The sequence below is a fragment of the Loxodonta africana genome, chromosome 7 (assembly GCF_030014295.1).
Source record: "Loxodonta africana isolate mLoxAfr1 chromosome 7, mLoxAfr1.hap2, whole genome shotgun sequence".
NCBI classification, from domain to species: domain Eukaryota; kingdom Metazoa; phylum Chordata; class Mammalia; order Proboscidea; family Elephantidae; genus Loxodonta; species Loxodonta africana.
In genome coordinates, this window is record NC_087348.1 from 7,717,904 (window position 1) to 7,742,764 (window position 24,861).

The 24,861-nt window shown below is 41.1% G+C and overlaps 1 protein-coding gene across 12 annotated transcripts in view; it reads right to left on the minus strand.

Annotated features, from left to right (window-relative positions):
* KDM2A (lysine demethylase 2A) overlaps window positions 1–24,861 on the minus strand; it is a 119,701-nt gene that overhangs the window by 44,050 nt on the left and 50,790 nt on the right. For 10 of the 12 annotated variants that reach the window (XM_064287714.1, XM_064287713.1, XM_064287715.1 and 7 more), the window contains 4 exons: window positions 13,872–14,010; window positions 12,475–12,553; window positions 11,840–11,886; window positions 6,809–6,987 (listed from right to left, as the gene is read on the minus strand). In XM_064287714.1, coding sequence (XP_064143784.1) covers window positions 6,809–6,987; window positions 11,840–11,886; window positions 12,475–12,553; window positions 13,872–14,010 — 444 coding nt within the window. The other 2 variants (XM_064287722.1, XM_064287721.1) reach the window with 2 other exon arrangements.

Consider the following 24,861-nt stretch of genomic DNA (forward strand, 5'->3'; position numbering starts at 1 on the left):
CTCTTGATCTATGTACAGGTTTCTCATGAGCACAATTAAGTGTTCTGGAATTCCCATTCTTCTCAATATTTTCCATAATTTGTTATGATCCACACAGTCGAATGCCAACTGCACAGTCAATAAAGCACAGGTAAACATCTTTCTGGTGTTCCGTGGTTCCATGTTCTCTTCGGAATCTGGCCTGAATTTCTGGCAGTTCCCTGTCAATATACTGCTGCAATATACTGCTGCAGCCGAATGACCTTCAGCAAAATTTTGCTTGCGTGTGATATTAATGATATTGTTCGATAATTTTCACATTCAGTTGGATCACCTTTCTTTGGTATAGGCACAAATATGGATCTCTTCTAGTCGGCTGGCCAGGTAGCTATCTTCCAAATTTCTTGGCATAGATGAGTGAGCACTGCCAGCACCTCATCCATTTGTTGAAACATCTCAATTGATAATTCATTAATTCCTGGAGCCTTGTTTTTTGCCAATGTCTTCAGTGCAGCTTGGACTTCTCCCTTTGGTACCATTGGTTCCTGATCACATCCTACCTCTTGAAATGGCTGAATGTCGACCAATTCTTTTTAATACAACTCTGCATATTCTTTCCATCTTTTTTTTGATGCTTCCTGTGTCGTTAATATTTTCCCCATAGTATCTTTCACCATTGCAACTCAAGGCATGAATTTTTCCTTCAGTTCTTTCAGCTTGAGAAATGCCGAGCGTGTTCTTCCCTTTTTGTTTTCTATCTCCAGCTTTTCGCATGTCACTATAATATTCTACCTTGTGTTTTAGAGCCATCCTTTGAAATCTTCTGTTCAGTTCTTTACTTCATGATTTCCTCCTTTTGCTTTAGCTGCTCGATATTCAAGTGCAAGTTTCAGTTTCTTCTGACATCCATTTTGATCTTTTCTTACTTTTTAATGACCTCTGGCTTTCTTAATGTATGATGTCCTTGCACAAGTCATCTGCTTTTCAACCATTAGCGTTCAACGCATCAAATCTATTCTTGAGATGGTCTCTAAATTCAGGTGGGATATACTCAAGGTCGTATTTTGGCTCTTGTCGACTTGTTCTAATTTTCTTCAGCGTTAACCTGAACTTGTGCAGGAGCAATTAATGGTCTGTTCTACAGTTGGCCCCTAGCCTTGTTCTGACTGATGATATCGAGCTTTTCCATCATCTTCCCACAGATATAGTTGATTTGATTCCTGTGTATGCCATCTGGCGAGGTCCACGTGTACAGTCACCATTTATGCTGTTCAAAAAAAGGCATTTGCAATGAAGAAGTCATAGGTCTTGCAAAATTCAATCATGCGATCTCCAGCATCGTTTATAGCACCAAGGCCATACCCTCCGACTACCGATCCTTGTTCATTTCCAGCTTTCGCATTCCAATCACCAGTAATTATCAATGCACCTTGACTGCATGTACGATTGATTTCAGACTGGAGAAGCTGGTGGCAATCTTCAATTTCTTCATCTTTGGCCTTAGTAGTTGGTGCATAAATTTGAATAATAATTGTATTAACCGGTCTTTCTTGTAGGCGCATGGATATTATCCTATGTCCGACAGCATTGTACTTCAGGACAGATCTTGAAATATTCTTTCTGATGATGAATGCAACGCCATTCCTCTTCAAGTTGTCATTCCCAGCATAATATGCCATATGATTATCCGATTCAAAATGGCCAACACCAGTCCATTTCAGCTCCTCACTAATGCCGAGGATATTGATGTTTATGTGTTCCATTTCATTTTTAAAGACTTCCAATTTTCCCAGATTCATACTTTGTATGTTCCATGTTCCGATTATTAATGGATGCTTGCAGCTGTTTCTTCTCATTTTGAGTCGTGCCACATCAGCAAATGGAAGTACTGAAAGCTTGACTCCATCAACATCATTAAGGTAGACGCTACTTTGAGGAGGCAGCTTTTTCACAGTTATCTTCTGAGTGCCTTCCAACCTGGGGGGCTCATTTTCCAGCACAATATCAGACAATGTTCTGCTGCTATTCATAAGGTTTTCACTGGCTAATTATTTTCAGAAGTAGACTGCCAGGTCCTTCTTCCTAATCTTAGTCTGGAAGCTCAGCTGAAACCTGTCCTCCAGGGGTGACCCTGCTGGTATCTGAATACCAGTGGCGTAGCTTCCAGCATCACAGCAACATGCAAACCCCCACAGTACGAGAAACTGACAGATACGTGGGGGCTACCCATCATACAGTATATGAAACCTGATTTATGTGCATTTTCATAATTTCACAATCTTTTAAAAAGTTATAACAATAATTGGAATTTTAAATCTGCTGGAAGTCTTCAGATTTCTACTAGAGTATGTCATTAAATAACATGTCTATATATTAATCTGAGTTCATTCCCAATAACATAACCCCCAGTATGTAACATAACCCTCAGTAAGATTTTGCTTGAAAAGATGCATACTTCTCAGGGAAAATTTGTGGCTCAAGGTACAAGAGATTATTCGTTAAGGTTTTTGGTTCCCAAATGAAGTCATCAGTTTAACCAAGAATCCCTTGTTTCTCTATGAATCATCCAACTCCCCTCGGCTTGGCTACTCACCCAAATACATCAGAGAGCATGTATCCTGCCTGCTACCTCAAATAACGCCAACGTTACTGCCCAGAAGTGGCTGGGAAGTCCTGTCAGGAGATACTGTAACCCTCCTAAGAGTCCAACTCCTACACTGACATCAGGGCTTCAAACTGATTCAGACCGGTTCAGTCATGGCCAAGGAGGTGAAATAGGAACAGATCCGAAGTATCCTAAGTTTTACAATTTGGCAGATTCAGCACAGTACCCGGAACAGGAAAAATTACAGGTCGAAGCCCTGGAAAGGGAGACTCAGAAGAGAGGAGTGACACACATTCACAGTGACATGGTTGGCTGCCATCTTTGAGCAGGCCAGGGCTGCTCTGGACTGTGCTCAAGAGATCTGGTTGCTATGCAATGCGTATGATGCCCTTGTTCTCTAATACAGAGATTAAGTTTCTGGCAAGGCTTCGCCCCGTAATTCTTCCTGTTCAGGCTATTTTTCCGGTTCACTATAATTTCAAAATTCAGGTCTGTTCCAGTGAAGGTCCCTCAGCCATAACTGAACTGGGCAGAACAGGTTTGAAGATCTGACTGGCACTTTCATCAAGACTGAACTCCTATAGGAAAATATTTCCCTGTCAGAATAGTTTTACTTGCCCATTTGCTTCACCCTTGCCAACAGCAATTCTGCAACTCCTGCATTTGGTGAAGGGATTTATTATAGAGATACCCAGGCTCTACATCAAGCGGTCACATACCACTTTGAAATATTTCTATTGAACCAAAAAGACAAAACTAGAAAATTACCAGAATATCTTGTTAGATGGAAGAAACTTTTCAATAAGCCTGGGTAGCTTCCTCAAGTCCCTTTAAGGACTAAAAATTACTGGATAGTTTAAGCTGTAATCATTAAAAACAGAAGTGCTACATCACCTGTCTTTTGCCTCTGACTCCCCAAATGGACAATATAAAGACACACCAAAAGGTTGATAACAGTGTCAGCTGGGACAATCACTCCATCTACAGACTGTCTAGAACATTAAAAAGTTGGGCACAAGTATGATATCTGGAATTCTTGTAGAAGATCACACAAGATTCATGAAACTTAAATGGGTTTTCAGTGAAGTTCTGCTTACACTGCTTTGAATTTATAAGGACAGGTAAGTGAATCCTTTAGCTTGCCATTTACTACACAATTTAGACCTGACTAGAGACTTTAGGGAAACCCTAGTGGCATAGTGGTTAAGTGCTACAGCTACTAACCAGAAGGTTGGCAGTTTGAATCTACCAGGCGCTCCTTGGAAACTCTATGGGGCAGTTCTCCTCTGTCCTAAAGGGTCGCTATGAGTCAAAATAGACTCGACAGCAATGGGTAATGGGTAGAGGCTTTAGCAGCACCTGAAGTAGAGCCCCCCAGCATCCACTGTCCTTTATATCAAAGGCTTTTTGGTTCCACTCTAGGGGTTGGCAAATTCATGAAACACCTCACAATCCTACTGCATACTTTGGGTTGCTTACCCAAATAATATGGTCTGTCAAAAAACCTGTTCCAAGTCAAAGCAAAAAAAAAAAAAAAAAATTTGTAGAACATAGAAAAAGTACTACTCCCCAGAGTAGCAGGGGTTGGGGGCTGCGGACCACGGTTTCAGGAGACATATAGGTCAACTGGCATAACAAAGTTTATTAAGAAAATATTCTGCAACCCCCTTTAATAAGTGGTATCTGGGGTCTTAAAAGCTAGCAAGTGGCCACCTAAGATGCATCAATTGGTCCCAACCCACCTGGAGCAAAGGAGAATGAAAAACACCAAAGACCTAAGGAAAATATGAGCCCAAGAGACAGAAAGGGTCATATAAACCAGAGGCTCCATCAGCCTGAGACCAGAAGAACCAGATGGTGCCCGGCTGCCACCAGTGACTGACCTGACGGAATATAACAGAGAGTCCCTGATGGAGTGGGAGAAAAGTGGGGTGCAGAACTCAAATTCCAATAAAAAAGACCAGGCTTGATGGTCTGACTGAGACTGGAAGGACCCCACAAGACACAGCCCCCGCACTCTCTATTAGCCCAGAATTAAAACCATTCCTGAAGCCAACTCTTCCGATAAAGATTAGACTGGATTGTAAGACATAAAATGATACTGGTGAAGAGTGTGCTTCTTGGCTGAAGTAGATACATGAGACTAAATGGGCAGTTCCTGTCCTGAGGCAAGATGAGAAGGCAGATGGAGACAGCAGCTGGTTGAATGGACACGGGAAATACAGGGTGGAGAGGAGGAGTGTGCTGTCACATTGTAGGGAGAGCAACTAGGGTCACACAATAAGGTGTGTATAAGCTTTTGTATGAGAAACTGACTTGAATTGTAAACTTTCACTTAAAGCACAATAAAAAAAAGTACTACCTCACCAAAAAAATGACTAATGAAACAAGATTATTCCCCCCTCCCCATTCCCTTTCCCACTTGGTGAAATCAAGCTTGGTTTAATTTAATTTGTGGTTACCTTAGAATATAACTTTAAGGTTTAAACTATAAATCACAGCCCCACACAGATTATCTGAACATCAGGTCTTTTGTAAGTGGCATGTTCCAGGAAGTCTAACATAGTCACAGCCTACTACAGAAAGTATTCCTCAAGGGTGGGGCACGGGACCGGTTAATTAAGGTCACGGAAATCTTTGTCTTTTACAGCAGATCAGAACCCAGATGGCTGACTTTCAGCAGAATCAAGAGATATTATGGAAATAAATTTATAAGCAATGTTATTGTAATTCTCGTATCCATCTCTTAGTGAATTCCTTATTTTTAAAGTAATTAGTTTAAGTGGACCATGTTTGGTTAACAAGAAAGCTAAATGCTAACCATCTATCTTTGTATGGAAACCCTGGTGACATAGTGGTTAAGTGCTACAGCTGCTAACCAGAATGTCGGCAGTTCGAATCCACCAGGTGCTCCCTGGAAACTCTATGGGGCAGTTCTACTCCGTCCTATAGGGTCGCTGTGAGTTGGAATTGACTCAACGGCAACGGGTTTGGTTTTTTTTTATCTTTTTATACTTTTACATGATCAAACAATGATAATATTAGAAAGAGCTCTAGTCATTTTGAGACCGCTGAATGAGAAATTCTACATTTAGTTGTAGCGTCTCCAGTAACAAGAATCAACAGCAAGAAATTCAGTCTCTTCAGACAGCGAGATACTGAGAATGTTTCCCCCTTCTGTCTGTACACATCAGTGTGTTAGTGATAATAACAGCACAACATATTAGCAGGCAATGATGTTATATGCAACTACCATATTTCAACTTTGAAAGTCAAAGGGTATAATTAGAAAAATTTGAATGGAGCTGGGATAAACCACTGAGATCTTGACTTTAATAAAATGACAAGGCCATTCCATGTTCCACTGTTCCAGGTGTAATACTTGGCTTAAGGTCGTTCTGAGTTAGGAATTGAATGAAGAAAAGGGAAATTATAGGTGCAAATATGACAAGGTATATTCCAAAAGTGAAACCAAGCCCCTTCAAGGAACTTGAATTCCCAGCATCCTGTAGGCACTCACTGCTCTGCCATCAGATGAGTTAAACCAGTATCTGCCTTCAGGAGAGCTAAGGATCAAAACCAAAGTCAACTAACTTTCCCTCAGGATGGGCCGACAATCTATTGCTAGTAGTCATCCACTAACATCCTTCTCAAGCAACCATCTCATAAAATGGTCACTTGGCTCTAAACCGATTTTCGCCCAAGCTTCTTGACAATTACAAAACTACAGGATAGAAATTTCTTAGGCAAACTTCCTACTGACAGCTCTTATAAGACTGGATTTTGAGAGTCTTCTCCATTACATGCCAAGGCCAAATCAAAAAACTCAAACCCATTGCTGTGGAGTTGATTCCAACTCAAAGCAAGCCTACAGGACAGAGCAGAGCTGTCCCACAGGGTTTCCAAGGAGCCGATGGTGGATTCGAACTGTTGATCTTTTGGTTAGCAGCCGAGCTCTTAACGCCTGCGCCAGCAGAGCACCACGCGAAGGCCAATGCTCCTGAAGTAAGTTATCGCCAGCGAGACTGTGCAAATCAGAATGACTCCTCCCTACACAAAATTAAGTGATTTTGAAAAACGAGGAACCCTCTAAAACTACCAGTTATTCTTGTCAAATTGTTTTACTCATCTTAATCTTAGCGTATACAGAAAGTTATAAATTCTTCCAGTATATAAATAACCTTCTTGGTGACAGTAACCACGTGGAAAAATGATCGGACTAACCGTGGAGGGCCTCTGCACCATGTTCTCCAGCCTGGTGTGGCTAAACTCCAGGCTGATGACATTATAGAGTTTCTCTCGTTCCTCCTCTGGGGTCTCATAGTAGCGTGTCCACTGAGCCATGGTCATTTCAATGCCCTTCTGTGTGTTCACATCCATGACATCCACCATGCGACGGCTCCCTGCCACAAAAGATGCATCGATCATCTCTACTGAGCCGCTAATATCCTTAAATACATTAACAAAGTAAAACACTAGTGGAAGGAAATCAATTATCCTTTCTTACTTAAGGTATTCAGTAGTAGACAAGGACATAGTTCCTACTAGAGACGTATCATCAACAGAAAATCAAATCACAGAGAATGGGAAAGACAACAAATAATATTAATCACTCCCTATGACATGTCTAGCATATGGTCAGGCATGAATTTTATATTCAGTATCTTACCTAATCCTAACAAACCTAAATGCTAAGTACTAATCCTCATCTCATAAAGGAAACAGGTGTTACGTTACTTGCAGGAAAGAAGAGGACATACCCCAGGCAACCCAGCTTGAGTCAATGCTCTTATCCACAAAGCTATACTAGACTGATTTTCAGTCTGTCCATTCTTTTGTGAGAAAGGGCTATTTCTCAAACCTGTCAATAAGTATTTACAATATAAAACCTCCTTTTCATTCATCCTACAAATACTTACTGAATGATAAAGATACCATGATTCTCAATCTGATAAAACTACAACAAAGGGCAGAAAGCCACGGAGGTAGCATAACTCAGTAGAGGGAAAAAACAACAGCTTTGGAATCAGAGACCTAAGTTTAATTCTCAGCTCCAATACTAGCTGGGCAAGTTATTTAACTTATCTGAACCTTAATATCTTCTTCTATAAATTGGGGATAATACCACCTTGTGGCCTGTTGTGAAGATTTAATAAAGCAGAATGCTTAGTACACAGTAAAAAAAAAGTGCTCAATTAAACAGTGGAAATATTTTTTTACTAGAATGATCAGAGAAGGTTCTGGGAAAAAAGGGAGAAGAGATACTTGAGTTGGGCCTTGAAGAATAAAGAGATTTAGAATACAACTGCTGGTCTTTAGTCATCTGAAACAAAAAGAGAAGGAAGCCCGATAATCAGACAAGGAACTGGACTACAGGACTGACTGTCTACATGAACCACTGCCTCCTCCACCTTGAGACTAGAAAAACTAGATGGTGCCCAGCTACCATTATTGAATGTTCTGATCAAGAACATAATAGAGGAATCCTGATAAAAAGGGAAAAAATGTGGAACAAAACTTTCATTTCTTATATCAGGCTTACTATACCTACTGAGTCTGGAGGAGTCCCCGAGACTATGGCCTTGAGTTTCTTGTCAAACCTTGATTGAAACTATCCCCTAAAGTCACCTTTAAGCTAAGTTTTAACAGCTTAGACCAAAGAATAAAGATCGTCACCTTTGAGTATTGTGTCACTTAAAAAAAAAAGTCTGTATAAAGCCAAAGGGTCAACAGGTATTTACAAGCATAGATGACAAGGTTGGGGGGGCAGGGAGATTAAGTAAATGGAAGTGAAACAACTAGAACAGAAATAACTAGAATATTGACCACAATGGGAAGAACGTAACCAATGGCACTGATCATTACGTCTAGACACTGTGGAACGTATGAGTGGGTTTTGCTGTGTATGTTTACATCAAAAATAAAAAAGAGAGAGAGAATTTCGACAGGGAGAATTGCAAGCAGAGGCAACAGCTTAAGAGAAGACATGGAGAGGCAGTATAGCTAAATATTAAAAATATGGTGGTCAAAGGATAAAGAAGGAAAAGCTACCACTGGAACATTAAGACTATTGTTCAACCTGTAAGAAACTAATGAACACCTAGTACATGCCTGCCTTGTTCGCTATACCAAGTAGTATGAGAACCTGGTCCTCTGCCTTCAAAGAGTTTACAGTCTGATTAGAGAAAAGAGGGCAAGAATACGGCCACAGTGAAGTAGGATATGGCAGAATACATATAAAAATATAATGTAAGGCAGTGGACTGAATCTACCCTTTATATTTTAAAATAAGTGAATGCTAAATCAAAACCACAGTGAGAAACTACTTCATACTCATGAGGATGGCCAAAGTAATAAAAAGAAAGTTAAGTGCTGGCAAGGATGTGGGGAAATTGGAACTTTCAATCACTGCTGGTGGGAATGTAAAATGACGCAGCCACTTCGGAAAACTCTGATAGCTCCTCGACAAGTGGAACGTAAGAGTTATCATCTGACCAAGAGATACTATTGCTAAGTGTGTACTCCAAAGACCTGAAAACAGGTGTTCCAACAAGAACTTGTACATCAATGTTCACAGCAGCGTTATTCATAATAACCAAAGGGTAGAAACAACCCAAAAGCCCACCAAAAGATGGATAAACAGGATCATGTTTGTATCACTGCAATGGAGTATTATTTAGCCATAAAAAGGAATGAAGTTCTAATACATGCTATAACATGGATGAACCTTGAAAACATCACACTAAGTTAAAGAAGCCAGACAGAAAAGGCCACGTACTGTATGACTCCACTTATACGAAATATCCAGAATAGGCAAATCCACAGAGACAGAGAGCAGATTAGTGGCTGCCACAGGCTGGGGGAAACAAGGAACCAGGTTTCTGTATGGAGTGATGAAAAAGTTCTGGAACTAGAAAGTGGTGATAGTTGCACATTATGAATGTACTTTATGACACTGAATTGTTAAAAAAAAAAAAAAAAAGAAAAGATTCCAGTGATTTTTTTAAGTGAATGCTTTCCTTCAAGAACGCAGAGCTGAGCAAAAGCAATGTTTCACTCTTCTAAAGCTCCTGATATTATCAAGGGTTTAGGTACCAGAACATTCAGATAAAATAATAACTACAGTCATAATGAGAGCTAACACTTATTGAGTACTTACTACATACCAGACAGTTCTAAGAACTTCATTTAAGTAACTTGTCTAAGGTTACACAGCTACTAATTGGTGGCACTGGGGTTTGAACCCAGGCAGAATCCATACTTTCAACCAATATATCCCACTGCATACAATCTACATGACAAAATGGTTTTCTTCTTTTGGGGACATAAACCCACACTGGAAATGAACATTCTACTTCAGGTTTAAAAGAGGAATGGATTAGCAAAAGTACATGTGGTGGTAATGGATTCTGATAATTGCCAATATTTTGTTTGTTACATTTTGACAATCATTAGTTATCTAAGAAACAAACAAAAAATCTAGACTTCAAAAAACCTGGACATACAGTTAGGCATCCGGTAAAATTTGATTAGTGTTAAGTTAAATATAATCATTGCTTTATTTTAAATTGCAGCTGTGACAACTCATCACAGGTCTATTTGGAAAATAAAAGGTTATGAAGGGCTTCCAAAAGATCACTAAGCAGTAAACAGATTATTGAGGAAATGAGAAAATGGTTAAGGAAGTGGGAAAAAAATCAAAAAAATCTGTGATTGAATTAAGTCCTTATATTTGCATAGCTCAGGCATTTGGATACCATAAGTCTATGATGGGTTCTAGGAATCTACATTCTAAACAAGCACCACACGATTCTGCAGCAGGCTGTCTGGGGAACACACTTTGAGAAACCGAACACTGTAACAGTGCCTGACCGACAGAGGAAGGCTGTGGTGGTCATAAACTATAGGTCCAGACTGCCCTGTCCTGGAGGCCTGCTAAGGGAAGAAGTCGTGGACCGGGAAATATTCAAGTCAGTTTGCTGAGGCGCCCAGAGAGAGCTCTGCCTTATGAGCAGTGGGAAAATATTTTAATTACCCCACAGATTACTGAGCACCTACTATACTCTAGGAACTGTACTAGGGCATTAGGAAATAAATGGCGACAGGCAGATGGCTGGAATCTAACACAGAAACAGTGAGATATTAAAGAAATTTCCTCTACTTGGGCTACCTGTGACTTTCACCTTAGATTAATAGACAAGTCTCCAACTGTCTAGAAAGTGCCCTCGAGTGGCCAAGAGATAGTACTGCAATACTTAATTTCCAAAGCAAAAAGATGGCACTGGAGCTTCAGGGTAGATGATATAAAATATTAAAAGTTTTAATATTAGGAGGAAAGAGTCAGAAAAGTTCCTTTGTCTCAAGTCCTGCTGGAAACATTTCTAAAAGATCTTATTCCACCTTACTGCCTTATCGTGCACAGGAGAGGGACCAGGATCCGGAAACGTCTCAGGGCCGTGATGAAGATCAATGGTCTGTAGAAAATCAAGCTGAACTTTTACTGGCCCCAGAAAGCCTTCTTCTTTAATCGTTGGTTGCCGTCAAGTCGATTCCGACTCACGGTGACCCACATGTGCAGAGTAGAACTGCCACAAGGGGTTTTCAAGGCTGCGACCTTTTAGAAGCAGACCGCTAGGCCTGTCTTCTGAGGAACCTCTGGGTGGGTAGTTGAGTGCTCAACCATTTGCGCCACCCAGGGACCCCCTTCTTTAATTAGGTTGTTCTGATTTGCTTTGCTTTCCTAAATTTTGAATATAATAACATACAAATCAGATTAGGTAAAGACTCAAGTTAACCACTCACTGATTAAGAGAAATTTTAATGTATCCACTTCACAGTTTATATAGTTTCAAGTCTTGGCCAAGTTACCAAATGTAGCACTGGTGAGAATTTCCTGGAAATTTCTCTATTGTCTTTAGGGAAAGGAAGGGAATCACAGATATAATGAAATATCAGTCTTAGCTAAGACACATAATTTTTCACTTTCCTGGGTAGGCTGCCCTGGAAGGCATGCCCCTTCATGGAGAGAGAGTGGGGTATACTGCAATAAAATGGTAGGTAGGAAAGAAATGAAGGTTCAAATGTTCTGAGTCTAATAAGTACTAAAATGAAGCAACTTTTGGAACGTCCTTTGAGAAAATTCTCAGTTGCTCATGAAATAGTAGTTTCTAATCAAGTATATACCGCAATGTTTCTAAGCCTTAAATCTAAGTCACTGCCTCAAAGACATATAGAGGGCAACAGCTGGCTACTTACCCACACACATTTTGACATCATTCACAGTGAAGTCTGGATCTGGCATCCTAGGAGACAAACGCCAGGGAGTATAAACGGGAAGCACAACTTCTCTAGTCAGTCTGAGTTTTTTCTTAAAATATCGAGAACCCCCCTGATCAGACACACTGATCTCCACGTTTTGATTAGAAATATACTTTGAATAAAAGTAACAACACACAACAAAATATTCATAGCGGTAGATTTCAGGAGACGTAAATTGGTTTTCTTTTTAGCTCATCTATATTCTCTCATTTATGTTCCAACTCATAGCAACCCTATAGAACGGAGTAGAACTGCCCCATAGGGTTTCCAAAGCTGCAATCTTTACGGAAGCAGACTGCCACATCTTTCTCCCGGGGAGTGGCTGGTGGATTCAAACTGCCAACCCTTCAGTTAGCAGCTAAGCACTTAGCCACTGCACCACCAGGATGCCTTCCTATAACAAACATGAATCATTTATTTAACAGAAGAAGAAAAAGACACACTTTTTAAACTAAATGGGAAATTATTTACAATCATCTACCGCTTTGGGCTATCAATACTGCCACTGTCTACAGCCCTGAGTATAACACCGTCATTTCCCAACCACGGCCAACCAGGCTGAGAACACTTACTTTATTCCAAGGCCATCAGAATTCTTGAAAATCAGAGGGTCTCTCAAGCCACCCCGCTGGATATATTCTACATTAAAATCTGTCACCATAGGAAAACAATTGTTAGAAAGGCAAGAGGTATAGCTGGAAAAAGGTAAGAGGACCATAAAAAGATCCCTAAGTAATAAAACAGAGATGGTATTGGTGAATCTGAATTACGCTCTGTTAGACAATACGTGCTTGTTACTAAGAAGCACCTCTTACCATACAGGCAGAGTAAGCTGAGAAGCAGGACCTGAGGGGCCAGTTTGCTGGGTCTATATTTCCACAGTAAACGTGGAACTTAACAAGGGGAGGGGTGGGACTATCAGTGAGTCACCTCTGTCTCTTTCTTAGCAGCCAAAATGAACGAATGAATGAATCAGTAAGTAAATAAATTCATTCTGTCCATTACAATGTATACCACAGCACTCGTTAGTCTGCCAAGGGGCAAAGCTGCAGGGTTCACACAAGATCCCACGGCAGTTGTGGAGGAGTAAGTCATATATATAGAAGAGCTTTTATTGCATTATTCTTAAATAAACCCAAATTAAGGGTTGGAAGAAGGAAGAAGCATTTAAAAAAAAAAAAAAAAACAACTCCAAAACACCGTTGCTGCTGTTGTTAGCTGCCACTGAATCAGCCTCTGACTCATGGTGACCCCACGCACAACAGAACGAAATGCTGCCTGGTTCTGTGCCACCCCCGTGATCGGTTGTGGATTGGCCTGCTGTGATTTTGTGACCCATGGAGTTTTCAGTGGCTTACTTCCCAGAAGTAGATGGCCTGGCCTTTCCTCCTAGTCTGTCTTAGTCTAGAAGCTCTGCTGAAACCTGCCCAGCATCACAGCAACACACATGCCTCCGCTGACAGTGGTGGCTGTGCATGGGGTACGCTGGCTGAGAATCAAAACCAGGTGTACTGCATGGAAGGGCAGAATTCCACCACTGACCACCACTGCCTCTCAACACTACTGCTCTACTCTAGTAAAAGAGCAGAACTACAGTTCTAATACAGCAGAGAGTGACTCACTGCGGGAGGGTGGGTATGAGGGGTTGCAAGCATCAACAGGCAATATTTTAGCCGCATACATACTGAGCCTACAGTCCCCAGTGTGTTGTTGCTGTGTGCCATGGAGTCGATTCTGACTTATAGTGATACCACTGGACTGAACAGAACTGCCCCATAGGGTTTTCTAGGCTGTAATCCTTATGGGAGCAGACTGCTAGGTCTTTTCTCCTATGGACCAGCTGGTGGACTCGAACCATCAGCCTTTCAGTTAGCACCAAGCGCTTAACTACTGCGCCACCAGGGCTCCTTCCCAGAGTCTACCCCTTCCCAATCAGGGGGCTACAGGTCTGAACCAAAGTGATACTGACCTTTTCCCTCCATAAAAGTAACAAAATTTGCGTTGTATTTGTTGGTGTGCAGTTTCTCTTCCAAGTCAAAGGTTCTCTTCCCTTCAATCTCATCATCTGAAATGCCGTCATCCTCATAGCGCCGCCTCATGGTGCCACGCTGGGGAGAGAAGAGACATGAGGCTGAAACCACGGGCTTCTGCATGCCTCCCTGAAAGTGCTCGCAGTCCCCTACATGTGTGAAGTGCTACTTCCAGCGTCAGTGGCTGTGTCAAGCATCAATTCTCCTTTTCTTTCTCTCAGCTGAAGATAAGCTGATGTTCTCAGAATTCATAGTCTAACAAAGTTTTCGTGAGCCACTGGGCTCCTTGTGAATTTTACCTGTGCTCTTTGAGCCTAGAGACATAAGTTCACAATAAAAAACACGACCAGATAGGGTCTAGTAAACATTTTATTTCTCTATCATTACCTATCAGAGTGGGGACAAAATTACTTTATGGACAATTCAAGCTGGGATAAAAGTATATATATATACACATATATGGTTTTTTTTTATATAGGGGAAGGCTATAATCCACTAGATCAGTTTTCTAAAACTACTTTCAATATACACCAAAACATTTTTAGTGGGTCAAAACCTCTTTTACCTCAGCTGAAGGAGGAAAGGTGATCTCAACAGCAGCAATCCAAACAGCTGGCCATCAATACTTACCTTTAAAGAAAACATGTCTCTCCAAAGAGATAGACAAGTGGCCAATAAGCACATGAAAAGATGCTCAACATCAGGAGTTGCTGTTGAGTCAATTCTCACTTGTGACAACCCCATGTGTGCAGAGCAGGACTGCTCCACAGGGTTTTCAAGGCCTTTCGAAGCAGATTACCAGGCCTGTCTTCTGAGCTGCGTCTGGATGTGTTTGAACCATCAACCTTTCGGCTAGTAGCTGAAAGCTAGCAGTTGAGTTAGGAGTCCCGATGGCACAATAATTAAATGCTCAGCTGCTAACCAAAAGGTCAATGGTTCAAATCTTCCAGCCCCTCCAAAGGAGAAAAGACCTGATAATCTGCTCCCATAAAGATTTCAGCCTAGGAAACCCTATGGGGCAGTTCTACCCTGTCGCACGGGGTCACTATGAATCCGAATTGACTTGGCATCTAATGACAACAGTAGTTGATTATTTAACCGTTACGGAAACGCCAATCAAAACCACAATGAGCTACTACTTCACACCCACTATCATAAAAAATTCAGATAATTTTAAACATCAGTGAGGGTGTGGAGAAACAGGATCCTTTGGACGTTTCTGGTGGGAATATAAAATGGTTGAGCCCCTTTGGAGAATAAGCTGGCAGTTCCTCAGAAAGTTAAACAGAGCTACACAGCCCAGTAATTCCACTCCTAGGTATACACCCAAAAGAACTGAAAAGATCTGTCCATAAAAGACCTGTACACAGCTGTTCACAGCAACATATTCATAGTGCAGAAGACAGAAACAAGCCAAATGTTCATCAACCAATGGATTAACAAAATGTGGTATATCATCTAATGTAATGTTGTTTGGTCATAAAAAGGAATAAAGTACTGCTGCATGCTACAACGTGGAAGAACCCTGAAAACATTACACCAAGTAAAAGAAGCCAAACGCAAAAGGTCACATGGTGTATGATTCCATTATATCAAATATCCAGAATAGGCCAATCCATACAGACAGAAAGCAGATTAGTGGTTTCCAGGAGTCGGGGAGGGAGGGACATGGGGAGTGACTGCTAATGATATGGGCTTCTTTCTGGGGGGATGAAGATATTCTAGAATCAGACAGTGATGATGCTTGCAAAACTCTGTGAATCTACTAAAAACCACTGATTGTACAATGCAAATGGGTGAATTTTACGGTACATGAATTATATCTCAATAAGTTATTACTGGAGCCCTGGTGGCGTAGTGGTTAAGAGCTCCGCTGATAGCCAAAAGGTCCGCAGTTCGAATCTACCAACTGCTCCTAGGAAACTCTATGGGGCAGTTCTGCTTTGTCCTATAGGGTCGCTTTGAGTCGGAATTGACTAGACAGCAACAGGTTTTTCGGGTAAGCTATTGTTTAAGAAAATGTTGCTTATGATACAAATTTACCTTTTAATATATTTTACTTTAGCCAGTATTAAAATTTGCTGAAGTTTCTCGAATACACACCCATGCGGCAACAGGGGGTGGGAACAGTGGATGGTAAGGTGTTATGGGTTGCATTATTTTCACCAAAATATGTGTTATAAATCGTAACCTCTACGACTGTGGTTATAACACCATTTGGGAATGGGCAGTCTTTGTTATGTTAATGAGGCAGGATTAGTGTAGGATGTATCCTGAGTCAACCTCTTTTGAGATACAAAAGAGATTACTGTAAGTAAGTGAGCAGAGGAAGGATGAGGTAAAATAGATGCCAAGACTGGGAGATCTCCAAGGAACCAGGAGGGAGAAGCTGAAGAGACAAGGACCTTCGGACCTTCCTCCAGAGCTGAGAGAGAGCAAAGCCTTTCCCTAGAGTTGGCACCCTGAACTTGGACTTCTAGCCTCCTCGATTTTTGTTTGTTAAAGCCATCCATTTTTGGTATTTCTGTTATAGCAGCAGTAGGTAACTACGACACAAGGGTAAAGAAGTCCTACCCTAGTATGTGCTGAGACCAACTAAATCTGAAATTTAAAGCTAGGTATGATGATTCAGAATGGATTATACACAGCACCTCAATTTACAGAAACACGTTAAAAGAATGAAGCACTGAAGAAGGTCTCTTAGGGAGCAGGGGGGTCAGGGAATGGACAGAAATAAGCCACAGAAAATAAAAATTATAGGAAAGAGATCTGGCTGTTACATATCAGAGAAGGCAAGATATAACTCATCCTTCAGTTTTAGGCAGGAGCGCCGAGGGGTGCTAGCTATCTTTTCCATGTTTGGCAAAAAGCCTGGTAACACTCTTTTTACCTAGTACCTTTGGTGCCATAACTCACAGTGCAGAGACCAAAATGGAGACCCAGTTTTAGGAGATCTTTCACTTACTCTAATAATGCCATCACTGCTCAAAATACTTTTAGATTTTTTTTGGAGGGCGGGGGGCACAGAGGATATCTTCACTGACAGTTTCTCACACGGACTAAAAAAAAAAAAAAAAAAGACACCACCCAGTTCTCTTTCATCTTACTTTGTACATGTCTCTGAAGAGGCTCCGAAGTCAAGTTCCAAGTAAGTACTTCACACAGCGAAAGTAACAGCATTAGAGTGAGTGCAGTCCCCCAAAATAATGACTTTCAGAAAGCATCTGTTTGCAGGGTAAGCTCTAATACACTTGTCAAAAAGCCCCCGTCATGTTCTCAAAACTCAGCCTCTCCTAGATCTAGTACTACTGATCCTTCTTCAGTCAGAAGAAAATAAGCGTTGTCATTATCCCAACATCTGTGATACGGTAGCAAGAAGTTAAGGAGCCCTGGTCACACAATGGTTAAGCCCCTAGTTGCCAACCAAGGTCAGCAGTTCAAATCTACCCAGCTGCTCTGCGGGAGAAAGACCTAGCAATCTGTGGCTGCAAAGATTACAGCCCAGAAAACAGTTCTACTCTGTCACATGGGGTCCCTATGAGTCAAAAATCAACTTGATGGCACCTAACAACAACAGCAAAAAGTTTCTCTGTCCTTTTCTTTTTACGTGTCTTTCTTCTGCCTATGTCAAGAATTCTTCCATTCACACTTTCTATACGCAAGGGAAGGAAACCCTGGTGGCACAGTGGTTAAGTGCTACAGCTGTTAAACCAAAGGGTCAGCAGTTCGAATCTACCAGGTGCTCTCTGGAAATTGTATGGGACAGTTCTACTCTGTCCTACAGAGTCGCTATGAGTCGGCATCGACTCAATGGCAACAGAAGAATGATGGACAAGGGTCCACTGTGAGTCAGAATCAACTCAACGGCAATGGGTTTGGTTTTTGGATACAGAATTGGTAAGGCTACAGGTAAGGCTTCTGCTCCTTCTAAGCAATGCCTATTAAAGATAACAGACAAACAAATCTGAATTCCTGTTTTCTTTTTGACTATTGCAACTGGGAAGTCAGCAATAATGTGAAAATTACTGTCTCGGTTTCAACACTGTCAAGAGTAGGGTTGTAAACCCTGATGAAAGCAAACATCTACAGCATATCTCGTAAGTGCTTTAAAAACATATTCAATTCTCATAACTCTGGAGATCAGCAGGCAGTAACACAATCTCTGTTAAAGGTGAAACCCAAGAGACAAGGCTACTTTAAAACCAAGGAAAGCTGCCGTCAATCTCTCCAGTCCACCAACATTACCAAATAATTCAGACTGGATTACTAGCTTGCTGTGCTTTTTATCAGTGCTGCTTTTCACGCAGGTGATTTTAGGCAACCTAAATGAAGTTACTGGCCTCGCACAGACTTCAGCCCTCACCTCGCCCAGTGTTACAGTAAGCAGCCAGCACAAACTGAACACTGAAATCGATTCCAATCAGCTTTTCTCTCAAAGGCCATTTGCACTCACCAGGGTTACCAGTAAGTGCTGTACTAGGAACTGCACTCCTGAATGACCACTGACATACCATGGACTTAAAATATTAAATTTTATATAAAGAATTAGTTATTGTTAGCTGCCACGGAGGCAACTCCAGACTCATGGTAACCATGTACGACGGAATGAAATGCTAACCTGCACAGTACCATCCCCATGATGGTTGACGATCGAACCATTGTGATCCACAGGGTTTTCACTGGTCAATTTTCAGAAGTAGATTGCCAGGCCTTCCTTCCTAATCCGTCTTATTCTGAAGGTTCCACTGAAACCTGTTCAGCATCATAGCAACACACAAGCCTCCATGTGAGGTACACTGGCCAGGAATAGAACCTGAGTCTCCTGCTAGAAGGTGAGAATTCTACCACTGAACCACTGATGCCCCCAGAATAAGTTACAGAAACATCTAAATAGCAACACAATACTACCAACAATCATGAACTTTTCCGTTCCTGTTTATACGACACCCAAAGGCTCTTAACGCTTTGGTCTCAGGACTCCTATACATTCTTAGAATTTGACGATCCCAAGCAGCTTTTGTTTATATGAGTTATACCTATAATTATTTTTAAAATAAAACATTTATCTATTATTTAAATATAATCTTAAAAATTACATTTTAACATAAATAACTTTTTTAATAAAAAATAATTATTTTCCAAAACATATCAGTGAGACAGGTAGCACTGCTTTACATTTGCAAATCTCTTTAAAGTCTGGCTTCACAGAAAACAGCTCAACTCTCATATGTGCGTCTGCATTCCGTCCGTTGCGACACCACACATCACGTAACCTCTGGAAACACCCCTGTACACTCATGAGAGAACGAGCATGAAAGAGATCAATAACATCGCAGGCCTTTATGAAAATCTTGCGGACTCCCTACAAGAGTCTCAGGGCCCTCCAGGGCTCCAGAACCACTTTACAATTCTACCATTTTATAATTTATATAAAATAATTTTTCTTGCCTAAGATTATCACCCTGTGAGAGTCAGGACATATCACAGTATTATTTTACAAATGAAGAACAGAAAGGTAAAGCTGATCTAAATGAGTCTTTCAAGGTAACAGGAGGAAAACAAGCAAGGAAGACTGTCTGAACGGAGAACTTACATACCATCAATTCTACAATTACTACCTTGCTGCGTGAGCTTGGGCAGTGAATCATTTAACCTCTTTAGATCCGAATTATCCCTGTGGGGTTAAATAATTTAAGGTCTGTCTCTGTTCTAAATAAAGTCCTCCACAATCTGATTCCAACTTAGTTCTTCTCAGTCTCATTCTCATTTATGTCATACCATATAGAAAATGTGCTACATACCAGTCCCCAAGGTCCACCTGGACAGTATTCAAAGAATATCACATTGCTGCTCAGCCCCTCTGTCCTGATCAGGAACTCTGAGGGAGACCTGGTGGTAGGCTGGCACCACCCCACCTTGCACAGGCACTGGGCAGGGCAGCCCTCCTGAGGACTTCCACAGCTTCTTCCCATCCTTCCAGAACCCCTCCCCCTCAAAGTTAAACCTCCAGGTATTTCAATCAACAAGATGTTAGAGGCAGTTGAGAGCTTAGGCAACTGCCATTCCTCAAGGAGTTCTGCTTTGGATAATCTTTGGCAAGAAAAATTATTTTATATAAAATATAAAATGGTAGAATTGTAAAGTGGTTCTGGAGCCCTGGAGGGCCCTGAGACTCTTGTAGGGAGTCCGCAAGATTTTCATAAAGGACTACGATGTTATTGATTTCTTTCAGAGAAGGAAGAAGTTGTATAAAATATGAAAAAAGTTGCTGCTATTTTTATTAATAACACCCGAATGGGTTACTGCTCTGAAGGTAACCTGTAAGGCCAGGGCAAGATAATAACAGTAACAGCAGCTAATGTTGGAGAGCTTATCATGTGCCAGGTGCTGTGACAAGCACTCTGCATATATTAACACATTTAAATTCAACATCCCTAAGAGACATTATCATCCTCCCTACACACAATGAAAATGAAGGACAGAAATAACTTGTCTAGCCTAAATACAAAGCTAGTAATTGGTGGAGATGGAATTTGAACCCAGGCAGTTTGACTGAAGACCAGACAAGTTGTGGAATGACATCAAGAACATCATACATGAAGAAAGAAAGAGGTCACTAAAAAGACAGGAAAGAAAGAAAAGACCAAAATGGATGTCAGAAGAGACTCTGAAACTTGTTCTTGAACGTTGAGTAGCTAAAGCAAATGGAAGAATGATGAAGTAAAAGAGGTGAACAGAAGATTTCAAAGACCAGCTTGAGAAGACAAAGTATTATAATGAAATGTGCAAAGACCTAGAGTTAGAAAACCAAAAGGGAAGAACACGCTTGGCATCTCTCAAGCTGAAAGAACTAAAGCAAAAACTCAAGCCTTGAGATGCAATACTGAAGGATTCTACAGGGAAAATATTAAATGGCACAGGAAGCATCAACAGAAGATGGAAGGGATACACACAGTCACTGTACCAAATAGGGACTGGTTGACATCTAACCATTTCAGGAGGTAGTATATGATTAAGAATCGATGGTACTGAAGGAAGAAGTCAAAGCTGCACTGAAGGCACTGAAGAAAGACAAGGCTCCAGGAATTGACAGAATACCAACTGAGATGTTTCAACAAACGGATACAGCACTGGAAGCACTTACTCATCGATGCCAAGAAATTTGGAAGACCTGGCCAAGTGACTGGAAGTTGTGCCGAGTTTCAAAGAAAGGTGATCCAACAGAATGTGGAAATAATTGAACAATATCATTAATATCACACACAAGTAAAATTTTGCTAAAGATCATTCAAAAGCGGTTGCAGCAGTACATCAACAGACAACTGCCAGAAACTCAAGCCAGATTCAAAACAGGATGTGGAACAAGGGATATCAACCCTGATGTCAGATGGGTCTTGGCTGAAGGGAGAGAATACCAGAAAGATGTTCACCTGTGTTTTATTTACTATGCAAAGGCATTTGACTGTGTAGACCATAACAAATTATGGGTAACATGAAGAATGGGAATTCCCTAATACTTAATTGTGCTCATGCAAAACCCTGGACATAGGCCAAAGAAGCCATCCTTCAAACAGAACAAGGGGACACCGAGAGGTTTAAAGTCAGGAAAGGTGTGCGTCAGGGTTATATTCTTCCACCATACTTATTCAATCAGTATGCTGAGCAAATAACCCAACCCAAGAAGCCGGACCATATGAAGAAGAACGGGGCATCAAGATTGGAGGAAGACTCATTAACAGCTTGTAATATGCAGATGACACAATCTTACTTGGTGAAAGTGAAGAGTACTTGAAGTACTTATTGATAAAGGTCAAAGACTACAGCCTTCAGTATGGATTACAACATAAAGAAAACAAAAATCCTCACAACCAGACCAATAAACATCATGATAAATGGAGAGATGACTGAAGTTGTCAAAGATTTCATTTTACTTGGATCCACAATCAACGCCCATGGAAGGAGCAGTCAGGAAATCAAACAATGCATTGTATTGGACAGATTGATCTACTGCAAAAGACCTCTTTAAAGTGTTAAAAGTAAAGATGTCACTTTATGGACTAAGGTGCGTCTGACCCAAGCCATGGTGTTTTCCATCACCTCAAACGCATGCGAAAGCTGGACAACTAATAAAGAAGACTGAAGAAGAACTGATGCCTTTGGATCATGGTGTTGGCGAAGAATACTGAATATACCATGGACTGCCAGAAGAACAAACAAATCTGTCTCGGAAGAAATACAGTCCGAATGCTCCTTAGAAGCAAGAATGGTGAGACTGTGTCTCACGTGCTTTGGATATGTGATCAGGAGGGAGGAGTCCCTGGAGAAGGACATCATGCTTGGTAAGGTAGAGGGTCAGCGATGAAGAGGAAGATCCTCAATGAGATGAACTGACACAGTGGCTGCTACAATGGGCTCACGCATAACAATTATGAGGATGGCGCAGGATCAGGCAGTGTTTCGTTCTATTGTACACAGGGTTGCTATGAGTCGGAACTGACTTGACAGCTCCTAACAACAAAGTTTGATTCAAGAGCCAAGAATTTTAACCACTGCTCTATACTACTGGAATCTATTTGAAATGAAACTTGAGCTAGACTGGTAGCTTGAGGCAGCTGGAAGTACGTGTCAAAGGAGGGCCACTTCAGAGACCTGAAATGGCTCTGGCAGAGAGGTAGGACCACTTGGCAACAAAAGAGAGCATCTATAAATCAGAAAGTGGTGCTTGGTAGACAGGGATCAGCAAAGGATCTTCCCCAGGGTGGGAGGTTTCTGACATGTACTAAGGGACACTACATTTCTAGCTATGTCACTGTTTAATATCCCACAACTCTTGACTCCTAATTTTAGCTTTAAAAGAGGAGCCCTGGTGGTGTAGTGGTTAAGCACATGGCAGCTAACCTAAAGTTCAGTGGTACAAACCCATCATGGGAGAAAAAGACCTGGCAATCTGTTGCCATAAAGATTACAGCCTTGGAAACCCTATGGGGCAGTTCTACTTTGTCCTATAGGGTCAATTCACTGTAAGTCAGGATAGACTCAAGAGCAATGGATTTAGTTTTTTTTGTTGTTTAATTCCAGCTTTTACTTACCAATTATTTTTTATACTGGTCATTCAATAAAAATACTGCTGTTCCTAACCAGACACCCTTTATACCACAAAGTGCTTTGAACTCAGTATGTTTATTATGTGTATGATGTTAAAATCTGTTCTCATTTTCTACATTTGCAGTCAAAGTGACAACTACTGCGTACCTTCTGCCAAGATGAAATTGCCTATACATACATATACACACATATAAAACAAAAAACCAAACCTGTTGCCATGGAGTTGACTCATGACGACCCTATAGGTCAGAGTAGAACTTCCCCATACAGTTTCCAAGGAGCCGCTGGTGGATTCGAACTGCCAACCTTTTGGTTAGCAACCAAGCTCTTAACCACTGCACCAGCAGGGCCCTCACATACATACATACATATATGCAAAGATACATATTTTTTATGCATGTATATATAAATATCATTAATTTTTTTTTTTAATTGTGCTTCAGGTGAAAGTTTACAGCTCAAGTTCGTTTCTCATACAAAAACTTATACACATATTGTCATGTAATCCTAGTTGCTCTCCCTATAACCTGACAGCACACTCCCCTTTCCACTCTATATTTCCCATGTCCATTCAACCAGCTCCTGTCCTTTTCTGCCTTCTCATCTTGCCTCTGGACAGGAGCTGCCCATTTAGTCTCCTCAAAAAAAAAAAATTTTTTTTTTTATCAACTTGAACTAAGAAGCACACTTTACGCGAATATTATTTTATGTTTATACTCCAGTCTAATCTTTGCCTGAAGAGTTGGCTTCAGGAATGGTTTTAGTTCTAGGTTAACAGAGAGGCCAGGGGCCATGTCTTCTGGGGTTCCTCTAGCCTCAGTCAGACCACTGTCTGGTCTTTTTATCTGAATTTGAGTTCTGAACCACACTTTTCTTCTGCTCTGTCAGGGACTCTCTGTTGTGTTCCCTGTCAGGGTGGTCACTGGTGGTAGCCAGACACCATCTAGTTCTTCTGGTCTCAGGCTGATGGAGTCTCTGGTTTATATGGCCCTTTCTTTCTCTTGGGCTAATATTTTCCTTGTGTCTTTGGTGTTTTTCATTCTCCTTTGCTCCAGGTGGGTTGGGACCAATTGATGCATCTTACATGGCCATTCACTAGCTTTTAAGACCCCAGACACCACTCACCAAAGTGGGATGCAGAACATTTTCTTAGTAAATTTTCTTTATGCCAACTGACCTAGAGGTCCCCCGAAACCATGGTCCTCAGACCCCACCCCTGCTACTCTGTCCCTCGAAGTGTTTGGTGTGTTCAGGAAACTTCTGGGCTTTTGGTTTTAGTCCAGTTGTGTTGACTTCCCCTGTATTATATGTTGTCCTTCCCTTCACCTAAGATAATTCTTGTCTTCTAGCCAGTTAGTGAATTCCCCTTTCCCTCCCTCCCCACCCTCGTAATCATCGAAGAATGATTTCTTCTGTGTTTAAACCTTTTCTTGAATTCTTTTAATAGCGGTCTTATACAAAATTTGTCCTTTTGCAACTGACTAATCACACTCAGGATAATGCCTTCCAGATTCATCCATGTTGTGAGAAGTTTCGCGGATTCATCATTGTTCTTTATAGATGCACAGTACTCCACTGTGTGAATATACCATAATTTCCAACATTAATTTCTTTATCTCCTATTTTCTCTAAAGAATTAGAGATTCTAACTTATTTTACCCTACTGCCTGAGAAGAAAATTTTAACTACAGAGCCTCTTGCTGGCAAGGATATAAGGAGCCAAGTAACAACCAGGTTTTCATGCCTCACATTGTGATACTGCTAAAAAAAAAAAAATGGAGCATCTTCTGAAAAATTTATAGGGCTGTACGAGTTAAAGCTCAA